This window comes from Arvicola amphibius, chromosome 12 (genome assembly GCF_903992535.2).
Source record: "Arvicola amphibius chromosome 12, mArvAmp1.2, whole genome shotgun sequence".
NCBI classification, from domain to species: domain Eukaryota; kingdom Metazoa; phylum Chordata; class Mammalia; order Rodentia; family Cricetidae; genus Arvicola; species Arvicola amphibius.
Window position 1 is genome coordinate 5,918,195 of NC_052058.2, and position 23,102 is coordinate 5,941,296.

Here is a 23,102-nt window from a genome sequence, read left to right on the forward strand (position 1 = left end):
GCTCAGAATCTTGGTTTCAATCGATTCCCAGCACTAGAAGGGAAATTTGTACGTATTTATTGAAGGGTTACTATGTTATTAGCTCTGCCTTGTATAGGACAATAAAATACTCCCTCTTATAAATTATTTTTAATACACATATTATTTCATAACATGATTGGCTCAGCTTGCATTGTATCATGAACGTACACCCTAGTCTTTACCATAGATTATAGAAGTGTTTCTAGATGACTTTGCTGTATATCATTTAATAGAGGTACCATAGTTCTTTTAAAGGCTCAGACATTTAATGTATTTTTTAACTGATGGTACAAAAACATAATATGAAATCTAACCTGTTAATTGTTGAGTGTATAGTTCACATTGTGGATTGCATGGGCATTGTTATATGGGCATTGTTTCATGGTGGATCTCTAGAAATTTCTCACAAGGCTGGAACTCTGTACCTACCAATCAGCCTGTTCCCCTCTTTCTCCATGACAGATCCTGGGTATAACCACTCAGCTTTCTGCTTGTATGCATTTGACCACATTAGCTGTCTCTTGTATATGGAAACACACTTATCCTATGTGACATCCTCAAAGGTCATACACATGGTAGTGTGTGACAGGCTTTTCTGATGTAAAGCTCGGTAAATACTGTTTCATGTATTTGCCCCATTTCCTCAATCTGTTTATGAGTAGACATTTATGTTTCTTTTCACCTAGTTGGACAGTCATGAGTAATGCTGCCATGGCCATGACAGTACGTACTTCTCTGAGATTCTAAGTTTTCTGAATCAATAGACAAAAGTGAGGTTGATTGTTCATGCCATTCTCTTGTCCATAGAAGCTGTGCCATTTATGCTCCTGCGCAGGCTTGGACATCCCTTATCCTCATCAACACTTACTTTCCGCTATTCCCAAGAAGGGGGTATGTGGAACAGTCTTATTGTGATTCAGATTTGTGGTTTTCCGATGGTGATGGTGAACAGTTCCATTTCAGCTGGGTTAGAGCCCAGTAGGTGGAGTGTTTGTGTAGCGTGGCAAAGCCCTAGGTTTGAGCCCCAGCGCCGTATAAAGAGGCTAACCTGGTCTACATTTAAGAGTCAGTCTTAAAATAAAACAAAGCAAAACATCTCGTTCACTTGCATGCCTGCTCTGCAGAACCCTTTGCCCATTAAAATCTTTTGCTATTGAGTAGCACGAGTTTCTTATCTAGATTGGATATCAATTGTTTATCAAGCATACAATTTGAGAGTATTTTCTTTCCTGTTGTAAATTGCTTTTCATTCTGTTGACTGTTTCTTTCATGTAGAGAGTTCCCTCCTGCTGCTGCTGCTAGTGTGTGTGTGTGTGTGTGTGTGTGTGGTGTGTGTGTGATGTGTATGTGTGGGTACATGTAGTACCTGGGCACATGAGTAGCGGCCAGAGGAAAATTTCAAGTGTTCTCTGCCTCACTCCCTTGAGACAGGGTCTTTGTGTGTACCTGGCTCTAGGCTGGCACCAGCAAGCCCCAGAAGTCTCCTGTTTTCATCTCACTCTGCCCTGGAGTAACTGACTCGGTCAGGCCCAGCTTTTTACCTAGGTACTTGGTTCTGAACTCAAGTCTTCACACTTGGGCAGCAAACATTCTATGCACTGAACCACCTCTCCAGCTTCTAGAAATAACTAATTTGATATTGTCCAATCAACTTGCCCAATTTTGATTGTTTTTTGTTTGGAATATATATATATCTTGTCGAGACTACATTTCCTTCTAGGTATATTTTAGTTTCTGGCTTAACTCTCTTGACCAGAGTTGCTGTTTGGGCAGAGTGTAAAACATGAGTCTAGTGTCATTCTTAGCATGTAGACATCTGTTTTTACAAACATTATTTGTCAAAGAGACTGCCTTCTCCTTTGACATCCTTGTCAAAGATCATTTAACTACATAAATTTGGGACTATGGACCTCTGGGTCCTGTTTCATTTGTCCTTATGTCTGTCTGTTTTATTTAGGAAATGTCTTTTCTGCTTTCCCATCCCCAAATACTTTCCTTACTTAACTGTATAATAGGCCTGGGTCATAGAGCACTTTAGGTTTGCAGCAAAACAGGAGAGGAGGCCAGGTGTTTCCTTGACATGCCAGGTACCCTGTGTGTGGCTCTCTTCACCGCCACTGACTTCTACTTATGGGATATGTCTGTTAACTGCTGCTGACCTACATTATACATTGTCATCAAAAAGGCTCATTGTTTATCTCAGGGCTGACTCTGGTGCATGCGCTGTGATCCGGATACATGTGTGGCACCATTGGGCACCATGGTAATGTTAGGCAGAGTAGGGCCGCTATCCTACCCATTAGCCCTCCGTGTTCTGTAGGATCCTCACCTCTTTGTGACCCAGAATCTCTGGAAACCACTGCGGTTTTGTGGTCTGCTTTGTTGTTGTTGTGTGTGTGTGTTCATGTGTATGTGTGCTGGGAGGTGGTGGTCAGAAGTTAACATGTGTATTCTTCCCTAGGATTGTCCCCTTATTGTTGATAAAGGTCCCTGACTGAAACTCACCACTTTGCTAGACCTGCTGACAGACAAGGTCCTGTGATGAGGCTGTCTCTGCCTGCTCTGGCTTCTCTGAGGGTGCCTGGGATCTGAACTCAGGTCCCATACTTTCATGGTAGGCATGTTGCCCATGGAACCATCTTCCCAGCTTTAATATTCTTCATTAATATTCATGGAGATAACTTCATCACTTCCTTTCTGAGTTGGATATTTTATTTCTTTTTCTCCCCAATTTCTGTAGCTAGGATATCTAGTACTATCTGAACACAATTGGTGAACATAGGTCTTCTTGCCCTGTTCCTTATTGTAGCAGGCAAGCTTTACTTTTCTTTACCCTTGAATATATTGTCAGATTTTATCAAAAGCCTTTGTATTTGGCATTGACTCATTCAGCTGATGGTGTCTCACAGAGCTCTGGGATTGATGCTTTTCTTTCTTTCTCTCTTCCTTCTCTGGCTGCATAATTGCACACACACTGTTTTGAGCTCACCCTTGCCCAACCCTGACGTGGTCTGCCGTGAACACATCTGTCGTGAACTTTCTGACTCAATCATTGTCCCTTCTTGTTTAAATAGTTTTAAATCTTTTTGTCAATGTCTTTATTTAATTCCTGTTTTCCTAATCTCATTAAACAGCTTCCTGTCTATGGTTTTGTATCTTTATCAGGTGGTTGATACCCATCTGTTTCTTGAGTATTCATGTCTGGTTATTTAAAAACACCCATCAATTTTGATCGGGTCATGTTTCCCTCTTTCTTTATGTATTTGTAACTTTCATGACGGCTCCTACACACCTGAACAACATAGTCCATGGCCCCACCCCTCGGAGGAGTTTGAGCTCAGTTCTTAAGCAGGAAGGCTTCCTCTACCCAGCCAAAGCTCCCGAGACCATAGTGGATGCTCTTTACTGGATGTCTGTAAATTATTAGCTAGAAATGGACCCATTTCCCCTCAACTCAAGCGTCATGTCTCTTCCTCCCTCTAGTGTCTCTCTGTAGGATTACAGGAGGCTTGTGGGCCAGCAATTACCAGCCTTTTCCAGGCCTTTGGACTCATTGCTCAGTGTTAACTGTGACAGAAGCCAGCTCTTTGGTTAGCCCCCAATTTGACATATGCACGAGTTCCCCTCTCTCTCCTCATGGAGTAGAAGGGAAATGGAAGTTTTTCTCATAGGCCAGAACTGAACTAGGGGTTGTGTTTGGTGGGCCATGCCAAGCAAGCACTGTGAATTTTTCTTTGGTTCCTCAGATTTCATGGTTTCCCAGGGTGCAGGAGACTCTTACATGGCTCCTTCTTCCCTATAATGGGAGTGGATATGTTACTGAATCCAGCATCAGTGAGAGGCTGAAGAGGGGAGTGCTCCCCTGTCCCACAGTCTTGCTGGCATCATCTTCCTTGAAGTTTAGGGTTATAATGGCTTGAGCAACTCAGGGGACAATTGTTATTACTATAGAAACAATAAATAAGTATGTTTGTGAGTAGATATACATAAGCCAATTTCAAATTATTTTAGGTGTCTTAGAAAAATAAATCTGCGATAGTCACTGTCTGTGGTAATTAAAACGAGCAGCTTCTGTGGTCCACTCTTGAGGCTGACAGACTTTGGGTTTCCGAGTACAGAGAACTAAAGACCAAACAGGGTTAAAGGTCACCAACATTCCAGATTCTAGAAATTGAAAGAAGAGAAAAAGATAGTTGTTAGCACCTTACCCGTTTAGGTGGAGTTTGCATTTATAACGTAGAGCCCTGGGGAAATGGTGGAGCCCTGGGGAAATGGTGGAGCCCTGGGGAAATGGCGTGCTAAGGAATGTGTTAGGGGCCGCAGCCTCGAGAATGAATAGGACCGGGGTAGATAACTGCTGAGAACCATGCCAAAGCCGAGACAATTTGGGCCTCCATGGTTCTCCCATGCAGTTTAAGGCCCCCTACTTGTCTCCTGTCTCTCCAGCAGGAACAGACGACTTGGCTGTGGGGTGAGGGGCAGGAAAGCGAAGGCTGCTGAGATGCCCAGGCAGTCTGGCATATCCCATGGCTCCATCAGTGGTTTTAGCAAGGGGATTTCCACAATTCTACCCCTGCCATAGTGGGGACTGTTCATCCTCCTGCTGAAATCCTCTTGAACTTGGCATCCTTGCGTGAATGAGGATGGACAGTTAGGCAAATGGGAGTGACCCAAATGCCCTGTGTGAGAAGAGGTGTCAGACGTGTTTACTGCACTGGTGGCTGTCTGGTGACGCTCTCCTGTCAGCCTGAGTGCTGCCTGAGGGAAGAGTTTAATTGCACGTTTATATGACAATTCCCGGACAGGTGACATGGGGAGCTCTTTCCAGTAGGAGGAGTTCTGTTCAGTCCACAAGATAGAGTTCTTATTTTAGCATATGTGATTTATGCATAACAGCGAGCCTTTGTAATCATTTCATGTATGTACTTAGTGTGTGCTGGTCATGTTCACATCCCCTACCGTGCCTTCTTTTCTTCCCTTCCTTCTGCTGATTCTCAACGAGACTCCCACTACTTTTATATATTATATGTGTGTGTGCGTGCATGTGTGTATGTGTGTGAGTGTGTGTGTGTGTGTGTGAGAGAGAGAGAGAGAGAGAGAGAGAGAAAGAGAGAGAGAGAGAGAGAGAGAGAGAGAGATGAGTTTCACTGGGGCCGGTGTGTGTGGTGTATATGTATGACACATCTATGAGTTTCATTTGGGTTGATGTGTGTGTGTATATGTGTGTGCAAATATACATATGTGTATATGTGTGTGTATGTGTGTATGACACACCTATGAGTACTGGGGTTGGTGTGTGTATATATACACATGTGTGTATTGTGTATGTGTGTGTATGTATGACATACCCATGAGTTTCACTGGGGCTGATGTATGTGTATATGTGTGTGTGTATGAGTTCACTGGGGTTGCTTCAGCCAGTTCAGTATTTCCCATGATTGGAGCGTGGCTGGGGTGTCTGGAGAGAAGCCAAGAAGCCAAGACGAGTATGAAGGACAATGGCAGGGGCTGTTCCTTGGGTATTATTATTGCTGTCTCGATTTTGCAACTCCGCGCAAGGAAAAGTAAGCTTCTGAAAGAGTTTTGAAGGCTGCTTGTTCTCTGCGGTGTTAGCGCGTTGCTGGGAAAGTCCTCTGCAGTGTGCTAAGACGCTGTGCCTGGGGTCTGAAGCACAGAGGCTGGGTGACAGAAGTGAGTCATTCCGGTCGGGGTGGGGGTGTGTGGAAGACACACAGACATTCTCCCTGCCCTGAAACAGGATCTGCCAATCGTACTGGAGAGCCTTTTTGCTTCTTTTGCTGACTGGTTTGGCTTGTAGGGATTTGCTGATTCACATATAGGTCTTGCTAACAGGTCTCCTTGTTATTGGTAACTTGCCAGCATACGCACAGCCGTGATTTTTTTGTTATGTGTTCAAGAAGGAGAGGGGAAATGCCATTTGCTTATAAATTAGAAAAAGATCACTGTTTTGCAGAAACATGAATATATTCTTTACTTATTTTCCCATGATGACCTCTATACAGCCAGAGGATACCGCTTTTGTATAAGTGTACAAGTATAAACACTTTTATATAAAAGTATAAAAAGCATATACACTTTTGTATAAGTGTATAGATACACTTATACACTTATACAGGCTAAAATGTATTGGAAAATCAGGCGGGTTAGGTAGAGATCAGTGACAAAGCAAATATAATTTTCTTAATTTGAGAAGGGCTGTGCATGCCATTAACCGGCCATGTAAAGATTCCTTTGTCACATTTTAGATTAATAATTAATCTTCCTCTTTATTTTCTTTTGAGACAGGGTCTCGTGTAGCCCAGCAAGTCTGGTATTTACTATGTGGCCGATGTTGGCCTTTGGCTGAGACGCCTCCTGTCTCCACCTGCTAAGCACTGGGATTGCAGGCCCATGGCGCCACACCTGGCTTAGCTTGTTTCTTCTCATCAGTTTAGAAACCTAGACTTTGGAGCTGTGACATGTACATATATGTTGTTTGTTGCAGCCCCCTATACCAAAACATTGTAAAAATATGTTCTTAGCTGCTGACACCCAGCTTCATTCTCCTGCTGCCCACACCTGTTTTGAAGACTGTCTTTAAGGGGAGCGCCTAGGACAGCACGTGCCCTCTTCCCTCTTCTAGAGCCTTTTCTCCCTTGCTGCTTGAATGGCGCCTGGCTGCTTTTCTTCTATGTATTCTTCAGCTTTCCATTCTCTTTCTCCACTTCCTCCTTGCTCTATCTTTTCCTTTTCTTTGGTTAACCCCACCACCACACACAGGTAGGGTTGGAAAATGGCCAAGAAGATAATGTTTAATATTCCATAAGTATTATCAATCCACGCAGCACGCTGGCATCTGGGCAGAGTGGGAGAGTGCACATCAGGGCACCTCTGCCCCCATGTGTGCTTCATCTGTGCTCTCCGGGCTCCTTCAGCTTTGCAAAGACTCAAGGGTCTTTATCTCCTTCTTGCTTTATCTTCTCTGGCTACACCGTGTTCATTTCGTTGAGTGGCTGGAGTTCAGCCCTTGATTTATATATACACCGTCTTTTCCATCAACCCCTGGCACTCAGATCCTAATTGCATTAATGTATCCGAATATATCCAGTGTAAATAGATTACCTGCAGTTAATGGGGAGATGCCAACATTATTAAAAGGGGTGACATACCCCCTAGAATCCCAGCTCTCCAGAGCAGAGTCAGGTAGAACTCTGCGACACAGAGGCCACCCTGGTCTATATATTGAGTTCTAGGGCAGCCAGAGCTACACAGTGAGATCTGGTCTCAACAGCAGGGCTAGGGGCTTCCGAGATGACTCAGAGGTTAAGACCACCAGCTGCTCTTCCAGATCTGGGTTCAATTCCTAGCCCTGTATGGTGACGCAGAACTGTCTGTAACTCCCGTTCTAGGGGATGCAATGCCCTGCTGTGGCCTCATGCATGCAGGCAAATCACTTCTAAAAAGGGAGTAGCTGTGCATATGTTAAAATGCTTGAGAACATGCTCATGCTGTGTGACAATGGGCGAAGAAAGAGGTAAGAGCTACGGACACTAAAAAAATAAATGTGTGTATGTGTCAAAACCCGCTCTGGTTTAGGGGCTGGGCGTTAGTTCTCGTTTCAGTGCTCCGTTTTCTGAACCTCCAGTCAACTCAACACTATTTCCACCATTACATGCCCAGAGAAAGCAGCTGGGATCCCCAGCCGTGTCCCTGTTCCTTTCTGGCCCTTTGATGACACCCACCTCCAGCCCCGTTGTCTCTGTCTTGGATTTTAAAGTTCTGTTTCTACTAATAGCAACTCAGCTCTCACTTCAAAGAGAGCAATACATAAGCTGCCTGCCTCACTAGCCCAAATAAAAATAGTTGTGACCTGCAAATGCACAGTCCTGAAATAGAGGGGAAGTCGTGAGAAGGTAGCCTGAGTGAGGCTTCGGAGTCTGCGGCTCAGAATCCTCCTCCTGAGAAGAGCGAAGGCTGCCCTTCTCAAGTCAGAAGAGCTAGGCTTCATTTTACGTAAAAGGGTTAAGTTTGGGCCATCTTGTCCCCCAAAGCCCATTTTTAAAACAAAATATGAAATGCATTTTAATTCAAATTGTTTCTAATATTGATCAGTAAACTGAAAGATTATTTACATTACCCTCCTTACAAAATATACTCTGGAACATGGGACACAACAGTGGCATTTCTATTTCTTTTTTAAAATTATGAACATCCCTGGGACTTGAGGTAGGGTAGCCAGATAAGTGCCTGCCCCACAAGGCTACACAACTTCTGAAAAACAAAGTTTCATGTGATGAGCGACAAACTCACTTTCACCATTAGAGGGTGGGATATATGCAAATTAGAATGTAATGTTTGATGTCAAGTCATAAACATGCAATGCCCAATTATCAAGATTTATCAGATATGAGCGGAAATTGGATGCAATTTGACTTTTCCATCAGAATTCAGTAGCCAGCGAGAATTTTCCGAAGATAACTTTCCTGAATTAGTGCCAATTCTGCAGGAGCTGGCATCAATCACACAGCAGGGAAAAGCATGATGTCACTATACTCCGCTCATTGACATGCCACCCAACCCTTGTGGACGCCAGGTTTAAGTTGCCATCTTGCATGTCACAAAATGTCCAGTATTAGTGATTTTACATCTTTTAACCCAGTTCTTGATACTCTTATCAGTGCAAAGCTCAGCTCGCACCTCAAATAAGGGAGAGAGCTTATTCTAGAACTGTGTGAGTGATCACTGGCAGGAACACAGTTTCAGTTCCCTCAGAGAACATATGCTAAGGCGGAAGTCATTTCATGGTTTTTAAAATCGTTGTCGAACAAAGGAAATCATGGGAACATCAGGCAGGCAGTTCAAAACAAAGCAGGGAACCTAGCATACTAGGTTTCAGTGCAGTCTGAGGGTTTTTTAGTTTCGGGGTTGGTGGGAGCTAGAGGTCTGATAAATGAGCACATCCAAAGGCTCTGGATCAGCACTTGACATGTTGTGGGATAAGACACAGGGGTTGGCAATAAATGGCTGAAGAAAAGACCAAAGACGGCCCAAGGTAATGTGACTGTGGACCCGCAGCATCCTAACTGTGCACGGTCAAGAGCTCTAATCAACTGGTCGGGTTTGTAGAGTCTTTTGCACAGATGTAGTTTTATTTCTGGGACCTTCAGTTCACAGCTAGAATATTTTTAAAAAGTGTATTGCTGGTGCCATGTGGTGTCAAGATGCTGTCTGCTCCCCTGGTGGATCTTCAGGGTGTTCAGGACTTTGGCGCTGTCCAGATCACCCCACTCAGGAAAGCCATGCTTCACATCAAATGCCAGAATATCATGAAGGGGCAAAGGGGGAATATAGATCTGGCTCCTAGGCTTATTCTCCATGGTGTGACGGATGCGGCTTGGGAGAGGCTTTGCCAGCAGCAGTGGGATGGAGCCGTATCTCTGCCTGGTTGCCTGCAGCGGCTTGAAAGATTCCCCTACCATTTTAGGGACCGCAATGCAAGTAAAACCAGATTGTTGGTCGTAGCGTACAGGAAGAGCCAGTGTGAAGAAGAGATGAATGGGGGATATTAGAGATATTGTGATATGTGGGGCTGACAGATGGCTCAGTGGTTAGGAGCACTTGCTCCTCTTGCAGAGGACTCAGGTTTAGTTTTCAGCACCCACCTACGGTGGCTAACAACCTTCCTTAATTCCAGTTCCAGGAGGTCCAGGATCCTCTTCTGGTCTCTGTGGGCACCAGGACCACACTCGGTACACTTGAATATAAATAGGCAAAAGCACTCATACATATAAAAATATATCTTAAAAAGATATTTGATATAAATTTTAAGCATGATAGTTAACAGAAAGAGATACTCAGGGAAGGGACTGGGCATGGTCAGGCAGGTGTGTGGCCTCTCCTCAGGGAGAGCTGCAGATCAGCTGTATTAATGTTTACATCTCAGAGGTCCTTACATCTAAGAATCCTTTCTCTACATTTCTTCCTTTGATGAGTTGAGATTATCGCATGCCTCTGAGATGCCTTGGGCGGGATTATCATCTGACAGAGTAAAGCCAGTGCCCACTAGGGATGCACAGAGGCTTCTGGTAAGAGTCCTAGAAATTGTGGGTTTTAATCTGGGAAGTGAGAAAGGCCTTGTTGACTGCTCTGGAGTCCTTGCTGCTCATCTGTCAATCAACAAGACTAGAGAGAAGGGGCTCCCTTCCATTCCCCTTATCCATAGTTCCCCTACCTTTCTGTTCAGTCTCAGTTTTCTAAAGTAAAGCCATGTACTGCTGTCCACTGGAGGGATCTCATTCTGCTCTGTGTATAGTGGCCAGAGAAGTAGCTTCTGCGAGGGAGACTGCCCTTGGCCTTGAAGGAGGCCCTTCTCACATCATGGCTATCTATAAATAGCATTCTAAGCAGGTGTGTCTAGCAAATTTCAGAAGTGGGGAAGCCAATGCAGCATTTCTTCATTGCTCCGACATGCCACTCACGGTTTCCCAGGCTCCCCCAGTGGTGTGGGAGTCCACGCCTGAGAGAGCAAGGTCCATCCTGAGATACTCTCTGGGGAATGCAGGGCCTTTCAAAGTGTTTCCCTTTTTGAGAAGACAGTAATTAGCCCAGAGACCCCCCAACTGGACAATGTGCAGAGAGTAGAGACTTTGAAGCACTTCTCTAAGTAGGATGTCTTTACCAACCTCCCCGCAAGTCTCCGAGAGCTTTGCGGAAGAGGTGGCAGAAACAGTGGAAGAGGCAGGGGAGGTGGACGAGTTCGAGACGATGGCACCTTCCAGTCACACCAGGACTCAGAGCAGAGTTGACATCATGTTCAAGGCCTGCAGAGGTTCAGAGCAGACCCAATCACAGCATGGAGAAGGCAGAAGAGGAAGGAGACATGAAGCCCCAGCCCTACCCAAGAAATTATGTGCAATTGATATCTTCTGGGAAAGGGAAAGCCACTTTTCTTCAGTGGAGTGTCACTCAGTATACATATCACTCTCCAAGGCGCCCAGTAATAGCTGACCCACACAAATGGACTCCATATTCTGTTGCTTTTGTGGGGTTTTGTTTCGTTTTGTTTTGTTATTTTTTGTCTCATTTGGGGTTTTTGTTGTCTTCTTTCATTTATTTGATTTCTTTTTTCCTTATTTTAAGGAAGACAAAACCCCCATGAAGTTGGGTGGGTAGGGAGGTGGAGAGGACCCGCGGGAAGTTGGAAGAGGGGAAAGTTTATGGTGGAAATATATCGGGTGAAGTAATAATAATGACAAACTTCAAGATCATCTAGAATCAGGCTACCCCCGTGCTGGCATGTGACCAGAGGTGAAGGACTAGGTGCTTAGGCCTGCAGCTTCTGGCTGTAGTGTCTCCATGTGACTGTGTGTCGCCGAGGAGGTGTGATTATTCTCATGCTGCAACAGTAAAATCACAGTGGCGCCGCCGTTACCTTCTCACTAAGTCGTGGACGATGCAGGTACCATGTATTATTTTGGTTTCCTTCAAGGCTTTCAAAATAGCCTTGCTTGTGTGGCTGAAGAGATGAGATGTGGTACTGTAAGTGTGGAACTTGATTTCTTTTATAAGGAATATTAAAAAAATATATATGTTATATATAATATATAAGGAATAAATATATACAAGGAATCTCTAAGGTAGATATGATTTCCCCCAAGAGTGAGTGGCTGCAGATAAAAGTCTATCATTATGCATTATAGAAACCTGGCAGGAGAATGCTTATGTTGAAGGAACTGTCTAACCACGCACCTGTCAGTATAAATGGCTTTACCATTGTTAGCAATTTCTTAGAGATAATATCCTTTGTAAAAAGGAACAAATGGATCATTCCTGAATTCTCAGTTGGGAAGTTTCTGTTGAACTATTTTTTTTTTTTTGTATATCATTGCTGCACCCTAAGAGGCAATTACCATCTTACTAACAAACAACTGGGCTACAGATGTTTTCATTGAAAATGCTCAAATTGTGGTTGGAGAGATGGCTCAGTATTTGAGAGTGCTTCCAGCTTGTGTAGAGGACCTGGCTTCTCAGCACCCACATGAGGAGGCTCACAACTGCCTGTGATTCCAGTTACAAGAGATTCTTCTGGCAGCACCTTCCTCTTGCCTCTGGGCACCAGCACACAGATGGCCAGACATAAACTCACCAGGCACACATACACATAAATAAAACTTTAAAAAGTCTTCTTAAATGTTTAAAATATTAATACAGCCCGGCTTTCAGGGTTTTAGTTATTGTTCTGTTTAAATGAAGCACTAATAATGACTACAGGAAGAATTCGTAGAAGGCATTCAGGACTTTCTGTCTTGTTCTGAGGGACGTGAGAGTCTGAGTGTGGGGAGAAGGTGAAAGTGGGACCTGGGAAATGGCTCGGGGGTAAGGACAATTGTCGAGCAAGCATGAGTTTAGATCCCCAGTACCCGTGTAAAAGCTGAGCATGGCTATGCAGCCTGGAACCCTCAGGCTGTTTGGGGACAGAGGTGGGAGGATCACTGGGTCTAGCCTGGGCAAAAGTGTGAGCTCCAGGTTCAGTGGGAGACCCCGTCTCGAGAGAAATGATGGGCAGCGATGGAGCAGGATGCCCAGGCCCTTCTCTGGCCTCGGCATTTGTGGGCATAGAGAGGAATGCCTGCAACACAGGCGAAGTATAACCAGATTTGGGGAGCATTTTCATTTTGAAATTTATAGTAAGACCAATTTAAAGGCAGTACACTCTTCATGTCTTTTCCAAGAATAGCCACTTTAGGAATGTGTGATATGGATGTTTTTGCTAGATGTTACCCTATGGGAAGCACACTTCTGACTATGAGCTTCCCCTAAATTCTAAGGATGTGCCAACCTGCAGGCCCAGGGAATAAACGGGTGTCTCACCATTGTCTAATGCCAAAGTCAGGTAGAGTTCTGGTGTGGCAGAAGGCATTGCTGCATTGATTCTCACAGCACAAGAATCTCACAGTCTCACTCAGGCACGTTGACTCTAAAGCCAACATCGTCGGAGACCGAGATTTTTCTGCCATGCCTTTATGACCCTTAAACCGTGTGGAATGAACCGAAGCCACATGCTCTACTCCTTTTTCACAGAACACACTTATTTTTTTCTTTTTCCTTTTCTTTGTTTTGTTGAGTTACTCTCATGTATACCGGCTACTTGAGGTTAGCCTTGAGCCTCTGGTCCTCTTGCCTCCACCTCCTGAGTGTTGTGGTACCGGGTGTACCTGATACCTGAGTCTTCACGCTCCTCCTGAGCCATTACTTCAGCACCTGGAAAGTGATTTTGGTCACCATCAATCAGGCAATCCTGTCATGTCGGTTACATGCATGCACAACTAGAAAGAGTTGTCCCAAGTGTCCTGATGCCCCACACTGCAAATGCAGTCACGAGCCCAGAGATCTGTGTTGGTACCTAGGACAGGGCACCGGTCTCCAAGCACGTTTGACCAAGAACCTTGTTGCCCGCATGTAGAGTAAGTTTCCAGCAACTGTGGGGAAGTCCTCCTGGCAAACTCACCTGCTGAGCCTTCAGTTCACTCCTGAGCCTCTACTTCACATCAGAGCCCTGTGGTGCCCCGGTCTCCAGGGGCGTTTGACCAAGAGGCTTGTTGCCCGCATGTAGAGCAAGTTTCCAGCAACTGTGGGGAAGTCCTCCTGGCAAACTCACCTGCTGAGCCTTCAGTTCACTCCTTCAGTTCACATCAGAGCCCTGTGGTGCCCTCCCCCACCACATGGCCAGGCACTATGGCTGCTGACCGTAGCTCTACCTTTGTCCCTTTGTATTTAAATGATCTGTGAACTTTATCCAAGAGACAGACTGACATCTCACCTCTTCACAGGCTCAGAAAAGAACAAGACGAAGTGACAGGGTGGGCTCCAGCCCTGCTAAGTCAACCACCTCAGGGACTGGCTTGCCGTGGTCCCTCCGTGAAGTCGAAAGTCTTTTGCCCTTGTCTCCTCGGCTTTGTTGTCTTGTCTGTGTTTCTACAAGGCTGATGCTTCCTCGTTGATTTGCAAGACAAACTGACACTTGTCTCTGAATAAATGGACATGTTGAAGAAATATTTGCAAAATATAAAAAATATAACTTGGTTGTGGCTGTATTCTTTCTAAATCTTTGGTGGCATATACCTTTAATCCCAGCACTAGGGAGGCAGAGCAATCTCTACGAGTTCAAGGACACCTTGGGCTATGTAGATTGATACAGTCTCAAAGAGAAACAGGGTTAGGTGGTGGTGGCTAACACTTTTTGTTGTTGTTGTTGTTGTTTGTTTTTGAGACAAGGTTTCTCTGTAGCTTTGGTACCTGTCCTGGAAATAGTTCTTGTAGACCATGCTGGCCTTGAACTCACAGAGATCCACCTGCCTCTGCCTCCCGAGTGCTGGGATTAAAGAAATGCACCACCACCACCCAGTGGTGGCTAACACTTTTAATGCCAGCACTTGGGATCACATGCCTTTAATCCCAACACTAGGGAGGTGGAAACAGTGATATGGCTGGGCAGAGAAAGGAATATAAGGCGGGAGGACACAGGAGCTCAGATGCAGTCTGAGGTTTCCTAGAGACAGCATCAGTCTGAGGATTCATAGAGACAGGATCACCACTTCAGTCTGAGCATTGGTAGAGGTAAGAACTCTCTAGCGGCTGACTGATCTGCTTTTCTGATCTCTTGGTTTTCACCCCCTACTATCTGACTCCAGGTTTTTATTATTAGAAACAATTAAACTTGGAGCTATACTTCTTTCCTGATCTCTCACTGGAAATGTTTTTGGGAGTGAGGGTAGGGTGGGGCACACAGTTCTTGTGCCTATGCCTGTGGTGCTGTGAGCTCAGGGACCAGTGTGGCCCCCAAGGTTAATAACAGTGAGGTTCTTCCCTCCAGAGTAACCTGCTAGCAGCTGCATGATCCTAAAATGCCGCTACACTACAATCCCAGAATCTGAGGGAAGTGGGTGGGGCATGGAGGTGGGAGAGTCAAAGGTTCAAGGCTAATCTCAGCTACATAACAAGTGCAGTTTAAAGAGACCCTCCCGAGTACTGGTATTTTTAAGCCATACGACCTATGGATTCACCAGAATTAAGGGCATATGCAGCAATAACTTTTGGTTTGATTTCTGTTTAATTAAAATCACATCTCTTACTATACAATTTCTGTTGTTATTCCGATCTTAAATATGTTCAAAGACCTGTTTAGCTCATTTGAGGAAGAAATGGTATCCCCAGAGCAGGGTCTGTGACAAGTGCCAGTTGCCACCATGATTTTAGATTCTGAAAACGGCTCCCAGCCGTGGAGGTACGCCTGGCCACCTGTGTCCCAGCGCTTCTGTAGCAGCCAAGAGAGGTGCCTGAACTGGTCTAGGACAGGCACATTTATGTCCCTGAATGAACCTTCTTAGCAGAAGCTTTATGCCTTTTATTAAGATTTGTTTACAAAACATGTATTTCATTTTTATACTTTGGATGCATGCAGATGTGAGTGCAGGTGTCTGTGAAGTCCGGAAGAGGACATCAGATGGCCCGGAACTGTGACATGCGTGCTAGGAACTGGCCCAGTGTCTTGAGAAAGACACTGGTTTCTTTGTTCATATTCAATTTTGTTGTGGGAATTCTGATGAAAAGATGAAAAGCCATAGAGCGTGGCTATTGAAAAACACAAGATAATAGGCCATAATAGAGAAGCAAGCTTTTCCCCCAGGTAGAAAATAAATCTGAGGAAACAGAAGTAATGAGTTCAAGCAATGCTTCTCCAACTTAGTCCCTAGGAACTTCTTGGACCTATGACAATATCAAATCAATCGCTGTTCATTTTTTTTAAGATTTATTTGATTATGTGTCTTAAGTGGGTATGTGCTTGAGAGGGTAGGTGCCTGAGGGGGCCAGAAGAGGGCGTCAGATCCCCTGGACAGGAGTTGCAGGAAGTTGTGAGTGAGCCACCTGAGGTGGCACAACCAAGTCTAGGTCCTCTGCAAAAGCCTTACATGTTCTCAACCACTGCTCCAGTCCCCAAAGCAATTATTTTTAGTATCATGAAGGTGTTTTTGTCTTTTGCGTTCTGTTTTATTTGTGTACACTACAGTTCCCTGGAGATTGTGTGATGGGCTGCCCCAACAGATTGACCATGGAAGTGTGTATTAGGATACATCTGTCATGTATTAAGCCAGGTATTAAAAATATTTATAAAATCGTAAAGCTGCCTCTCTTCTCACTACATGTTGCAGTAAACATCAATGTTTATAATTTAAACATACAAAATAAAAACTTATTGATTTCTTCAGTAAGTGGTGAGGCTGTAACATGGCTCTGAGACTAAAATCTTTTAAGCCCTGGTTAAAAAAAAAGATAAGAAACAGACATTGGTGCAGTCAGCGCTGGTGAATAAATTTTAACTTAAAATGGAAAAAAGTAGATTCTTTAAAACTAATCATCTAGGTCTGTTTGGAATATGGAACCATACCCCAACTGTGTCACCTGGGATGGTGTGAAGATTTAAGTGGTGGCCTTTTTTAAAAAAAAAATTATTAAAAATTTCCATCTCCTCCCCTCCTTCTCCCCCTTCCCTCCCCTCCCCTCCACCCATACCTCCACTCCCTCCCTCTCCAGGCCAAAGAGCCATCAGGGTTCCCTACACTGTGTTAAGTCCAAGGTCCTCCCAACTCCCCCCAGGTCCAGGAAGGTGAGCAACCAAACAGACAAGGCTCCCACAGAGCCTGTCCTTGTTGTAGAGTCCGAGCCCATCGCCATTGTCCTTGGCTTCTCAGTCGGCCTATATGCTTCCCTGCTCCCATATCCACCCTTCCTATATTTCAAGCATCCCATTCCCCCAAGCTCTCCCCATCCTCCCCTTCACGCTTTTCTCTCCCCATCTCCCCTTGCCTCCGACCCACCCCACCCCCAAGTTCCCAATTTTTGCCCGACAATCTTGTCTACTTCCAATATCCAGGAGGATAACTGTATGTTTTTCTTTGGTTTCATCTTCTTATTATCTTCTCAAGGATCACGAATTATAGGCTCGATGTCCTTTAGTTATGGCTAGAAACCGATTATAAGTGAGTACATCCCATGTTCATCTTTTTGGGTCTGGGTTACCTCACTTAGAATAGTGTTTTCTGTTTCCATCCATTTGCCTGCAAAATTCAAGATGTCATTGTTTTTTACCGCTGAGTAGTATTCTAGCATGTATATATTCCACAGTTTCTTCATCCATTCTTCCACTGAAGGGCATCTAGGTTGTTTCCAGGTTCTGGCTATTACAAATAATGCTGCTATGAACATAGTTGAACAAATGCTTTTGTATTATGATTAGGCATCTCTTCGGTAAATTCCCAAGAGTGGAATTGCTGGGTCCTGGGGTAGGTTGATCCTGAATTTCCTGAGAAACTGCCACACTGCATTCCAAAGTGGTTGCACAAGTGTGCATTCCCACCAGCAATGGATGAGTGTACCCCTTACCCCACAACCTCTCCAGCAAAGGCTATCATTGGTGTTTTTGATTTTAGCCAATCTGACAGGTATAAGATGGTATCTCAAAGTTGTTTTGATTTGCATTTCCCTGATCGCTAAGGGGGTTGAGCATGACCTTATGTGTCTTTTGGCCATTTGAACTTCAGACTCAACCAAGTGGTGGCCTATGTAGGAAGTTTAGAGCACTATGGGGCTGTTTGTTTTCCTTTTTATAGATTTCATGTATTTTAAATACGTGAATGTTTGGTTTGTGTGTGCTGAGAGTCTGTGCAAAAGAGAGGATGGAGAGGGAGAAGTGGAGGGAGGGGAGAGAGAGAGAAAGAGAGAGAGGGGTATACAAGGTCTTTCTATATAGCCTAACCTTGAGCCTTGAGCTCTCAATCCCCCTGCCTCTGCTTGGAGTTATAGATGTATATGTTGTGCCTGGCTAGCATTTAAAATATGTTAGATCTGTGGAAGCAAAATTTGCATAAAATTACAATGAACATGATTTTTATTTTTAATTTTGTCTGTGCTTGCTGCTGGGGATATAACCCAGCCTAGTGTATGCCACATAAGTACCAAGCTATAACCCTAGTCTGTCTTCCTCCCTCCTTGCCCTCCCTCTCTGCCTTCTTTCTTTTAATTTTGAGACAATGTCTTTCTATTTTACCCAGGATGGCTTTGAATTCACTCTGTAGCTCAGGCAAGCCTTGAATTCCACAACCCTTCTTGTTTGGCCCTTGGAGAAGCCAGGATTGCAGGTCTGCTCCATCAGGCTACAGAGACTGACAGTGAAGGGGGACTTTCAGTATCTGGTACTAAGAACATGACAGACAAGCAGAATTAGCCTCATCGGAGCTAGCTTCATTGCATGCTTTGCATGTGTGTGCATGTGAATCCTTTTTTCATTCATGGAATGGAATGTGGAACAGTAGTATCCAGTATTATTCATGATAAAGAATATATAATCTAAACATCTGTTATCAGTGCAGTGAAGATAAAGGGTTATTAGCATTAGGATGACTGCTAAGCCTTTGTCTATTGTTGGGGGACAGTCATAAACAAAGTCTTCTGGATAAATAGTGGCTATTTTTCATTCAGCATTATAAAATATTAATAATATTTAATGTGGCTAATTTATTTCTAGCAATCTCTCCCAGGGATAGGTTAGGAAACGGAGAAGTATTTATACCCAAGTATATTTACAAAACAGTATTTTACAATACAGTGTATTTATAACAGCACCTGCCTATGTACTAGACTATGTAATAGAAACAAGGGGAATAACATTACTAGTAAGGACATTATTAAGTTGTTAATAGCTTAGCATTAATCACTACACAGTTCTTTCTTGTTCATTACAATGTTATTATGATTAAGTAAGGATGGATAATTCAGCATTTAGCATAGTTTTTGAATCTAGCTATATAAAAAGTATATTGAACCAGATGTGGTTGCAGTGACAACATGTCGGGAGGTTGAGGCAGAAAGATTAGAGTTTAAGGCCAGCCTGGGCGCCATAGCAAGATCCTTTCTCAAAGAATATACGAAAAAGCCTTTCAGGGGTACCCAGCTTTCACATTAACAGTGATTGTATCTGTCTTATGAGATAGCCAATATTTTTATCTTTTTGTCATCTTTCCTTGTTTTCTTAATTTCATTTTTACAATGAACATGCCTGTCAAATAACAACAATATGAATCGGTTGCCTCTGCACACAAGTATTGTCGTTTTCATGTATAGATTGGCTGCCTGTTGTGAGCAGCCGTGAAATGAGATTTGAAATCTACCTCAGTCTTTCTTGGGTGCTTGCTCGCTCCATTGGCCAGCGGCCGGTGGAGCGCGCTCACATTTCGGGAGTGTACTTTATTCCCCCTTGACTTGCCACTGTGATGCCACTGCAAACAAGCCTGCTGTCCTGACCTTTCCTCACCTATCAAACAATAATCCTCCAGATTCTAAAATCTGAAAGCTAAACAATAAAGCCTGTTTCTCCGAGCACAGCAGAAACACGGGATCTGCCGCCGCAGTGCCTCTCTGTGGCTACACGTTGTCTTCTGGTGTGACCCACATCACTCACACTTCCAGAGGGCTCGTCCTGCTGTCTTCCAGTCTGCCTCTTGCGGGGCATACACAAGGAGTGTATAGATTCTATGGTCCCCACAAGCACTGCTCATGAAGACCTTGGCTGATTTTTCTTGAAGAGTGTATTAGAATCTGTGGAAACCCCAGGCATGTAGATCTAACAGAATAGACATAAGTTACTAACAGGCCGCATGGTCTTTTTTTCTCACCCCAGTCAGATCTTTTGAAATATGCTTTTAGCTCTTGTAGAGAGCCCAGACTTTGGTATGACTATTAACATCTGAAATCATAAGCATGTTAATGAAGGATTATGAATTATTTAAATGTAGTCTGCAATTTGATATTTAAATATATAATCAATCCATGTTGCTTACTAGAGAGTACTAATATGCTTAGGTGTTGGTTCAAATATGTCACTGAGCATGCCGGCAGAGACGCTGGAAATGCGCGCTTTTAGAAGCTCCACACCAATCCCCTCACTCGCTGTGAAATCTAAAATTTTCATGATTTGAAGTGATACTACATTTCTCAGAATAAAATTTTAATCCCTTAACATTTTTTAAATAGAAAGGTCAAAAGTTGATCCCTTGTGTGTAATCTGTTGTTCTTGGGGCGGGAGTTGAGATGTTTGATGCCGCTGTGTGATTGTCATGTACTGATAAGTCTCTTTTTAAACTTGCAGCAAATAGTGGCAGCAATAAATGCAGGGATTATCCCCTTAGGAAACAGCTCCAATCAAGTTAGTCACTGGGACCTCGGAAGCTCTTTCTTCTTTGCTGGTACAGTTATCACAACCATAGGTAGGAGATGCCTCGCTTTCTGTTTTCTTGTTTGGTACAGTTTGTGACCTGACATTCATGTGTTCAAATTTCCTGTGTATGGTTGGTCGAAGTCATCTGAGATAGAAAACGAGGGTATAAGACATAGAGTTTTGAATTAAAAGTTCGAATTGAGGGAGTTAGCAAGCTAGCCATCAGTTCAGAATATAGAATTAAGTTTAAAATATATACTGTAAAACTCAGGAGCAATATGATGGAGACATTTGATAAGGGATAATATGTTGTAATATATCATATCCGTCTGAGATGATGGCTTTTTTTGTATAAGCATTTTCCCCCCTTTCCCTGGCCTCTTGTCCTCAGTGTAACAGGACAGGGTTTGAACCTGCCTTTGGCTGGATGTGTTGATTCAACGTCACCTATCTCAGGTTGTAAACCTCGACCCTCCCTTGACAGTCCACCTGTTGTTACACTGGGATTGCTTCAGGGTTTGCTGTCGATGTGTTATGTTTTGACAATAGCATAGATGTAACGTATAACATGTTAACTGTGGCACAAAGCTGGACCCTGGATGTCTTGCTCCTCTTGGTTTTGCTCTGATGTTGGTAATGTTGCTGCAATGGAGCAAGATTAGTGACTGAAAATCTGGAGGAATGGCAGCCTTGACTCCTAGGCATAATAGCAGGTTCTGGTTGAGACTTAGACACGCTGGCTATTTCTGCTGTGGAAAGAACTATTTATTTCAGAGTCTGCAAGCAAGGGCAAGAACAAAAAAAATAAAGGCTCACAGACTGAGTGAGAAGGGTTTGCTGCTGTCCAAGGATAACTCTAGAGCTCGCATTATAACTCACTGTGACTGCCACTAAATTACTTTGCAAGAGACACAGTCGTTATATGTTCTTAGTGCTGCGCTGTGTGTTTATAAACAGTCTCATTTTCTGAATCCCCAAATACAGTTAAGTTTCACAGACATATACTTCAGTGCATGAAAAGAAATAAACCATTGTTACCAGCTTTACCTCCAAATTATAGCCATTAAATACAGTAGCTGGTTATTTGGGCTACTTAGGAAGCTGCCTGGAAGCCTGGCCTCTTACTCATCCACCTCAGTTTGTAGCCTTAGGTGGCTCAAGTCATTTTGAGTCACCCCTCTGGGATCTTTCTTATTCCTGTGTCAAGGCCATTTCCTCTGACCTTGGACTAGATTAGGCGTTAGGGAAAAAACACTTTTTTTAAGTATCCATATGACACTTAATTGACATATATTTTGCGTCTGTGCAATGAAAAGAATAAATATCAGTGTTGCCAGTGCTGCTGCCCTCGTGACCATGGTGTTTCTCAGCCACATGGGCTGCACCATGCTGCATGCTGCACGCTGCTCTAGTCCTTTGGAAACTAGAACTTGAGTGTTTGGCAGGGAACTCGCAGGGTCTTTTGGGGGGTGTCATGTGAAGGTGGTGCCTCATGGGGCCATGTGGGCTGCAGATGTCCGTGGCTTTTCTATTTTGCTCTATCAGTCTAAGATGCGAACATGCACTAGGCAGCTTCTACATTGGAACAGTGTTCAGGCGAAGGCTATTTATACACAGCGCCGTATTAAAACTTTAAGACCCAAACCTGAGGAATTGCTTCCAAGTTACTCGCCCCTTGTGAAATCAGATCCTTCCACCACCTTTTCCAAATTCTGCTCCACAGCTGCACACACTGGAGCCTAGCTCATTCTCCCCTCCACCCCCAGCCTAGATCTTTCTACCTCCCCCCACTTACCCTTTTCCTAGCCCATCAGTTCACAGAGTTGGCTCTGCTCATAAAGCAAACCCATTCTTGACTGCTCATCTTTCTAGCTGCTTCTTTGGTCCAAGCCAGGGTTACCCACTCACCTTTATGAAGAGGCCTGACTCAGGCCCTCTCTTTGCTTCTGATACCAAACTATGCCACGGCCCCTGTACCTGTCTCTGCTGGTAGGATGCCAGGGGTTCTTAATCTGTTTTTTTTTTGTTCCCCCCAAATCTCCCAATTTCTGAGATATAGTAGGTGCTTAAGAATTAATATGGGGAAGGGTCTGGGGTGATGGCTTAGTGGGTAAGAACACCTACTGCTCTTGCAAGAGGATGCAGGTCAGCCAAGGCTGGACCCCTCACAACTCCTGTACCTGGTTTCAGGAGATCCCTGGCCCTCTTCTGGACTCCACAGGCACCTGCACACATGTGCTGCATGTAAAATCACACAGACACACATAAATTAAAAAAAATCTTTTAAAAGGATCTTAAAATTGAAAACACATAGGCATGTAGGTGGTGTGGGCTGCCGCTTAGGGGATGTTACTTGACAAGATGTTGATAGATATGATAGTGAATTCAGGGCTTGCTCAACACATCTCATCATCAGCTTGCTTATTTGTGCATTTATTTATTTAATGGGTAGTAAACACTCTCTACTGTGATAAATATGAGAGTCAAAGTCCTTGACCCCAACTTGCACAGCAATGAGTCAGGGAGGTTGGAGAGCAGATCGAGACAGTAGGCAGAGAAACACAGGGCTGCCGAGTGTTGAATGGAACCCATGGTTACTTTACAAGCTAGTGAGGTACGTGGGTAGGGAGGAAGGGGCAAAGCATGGTGGCCTCTGGTTGTTAGGTATTGTCTCAAAACTGAAAGAAGAGTTGGTTTTCAAGGCAAATGCATATGGACAGGAGAATTCCAGACATAGAGAGCTTTGGAAAGAGACGTAGGTAGAAAGCCACAGGGGGCTTCAGGTCATCTGATGTGGTTGTCCATGTTGGAG

The 23,102-nt window shown here is 44.1% G+C and overlaps 1 protein-coding gene across 2 annotated transcripts in view; it reads left to right on the forward strand.

The window, feature by feature from the left end:
* Kcnk2 (potassium two pore domain channel subfamily K member 2) overlaps positions 1-23,102 on the forward strand; it is a 125,907-nt gene that overhangs the window by 19,145 nt on the left and 83,660 nt on the right. The window contains exon 3 of one of the 2 annotated variants that reach the window (XM_038349637.1): positions 20,222-20,339. The exons of the other annotated variant lie outside the window; for it this stretch is intronic. Within the exon in view, the coding sequence (XP_038205565.1) occupies positions 20,222-20,339 (118 nt within the window). The remainder of the gene's footprint in view (positions 1-20,221; positions 20,340-23,102) is intronic. 2 annotated transcript variants of the gene reach the window in all.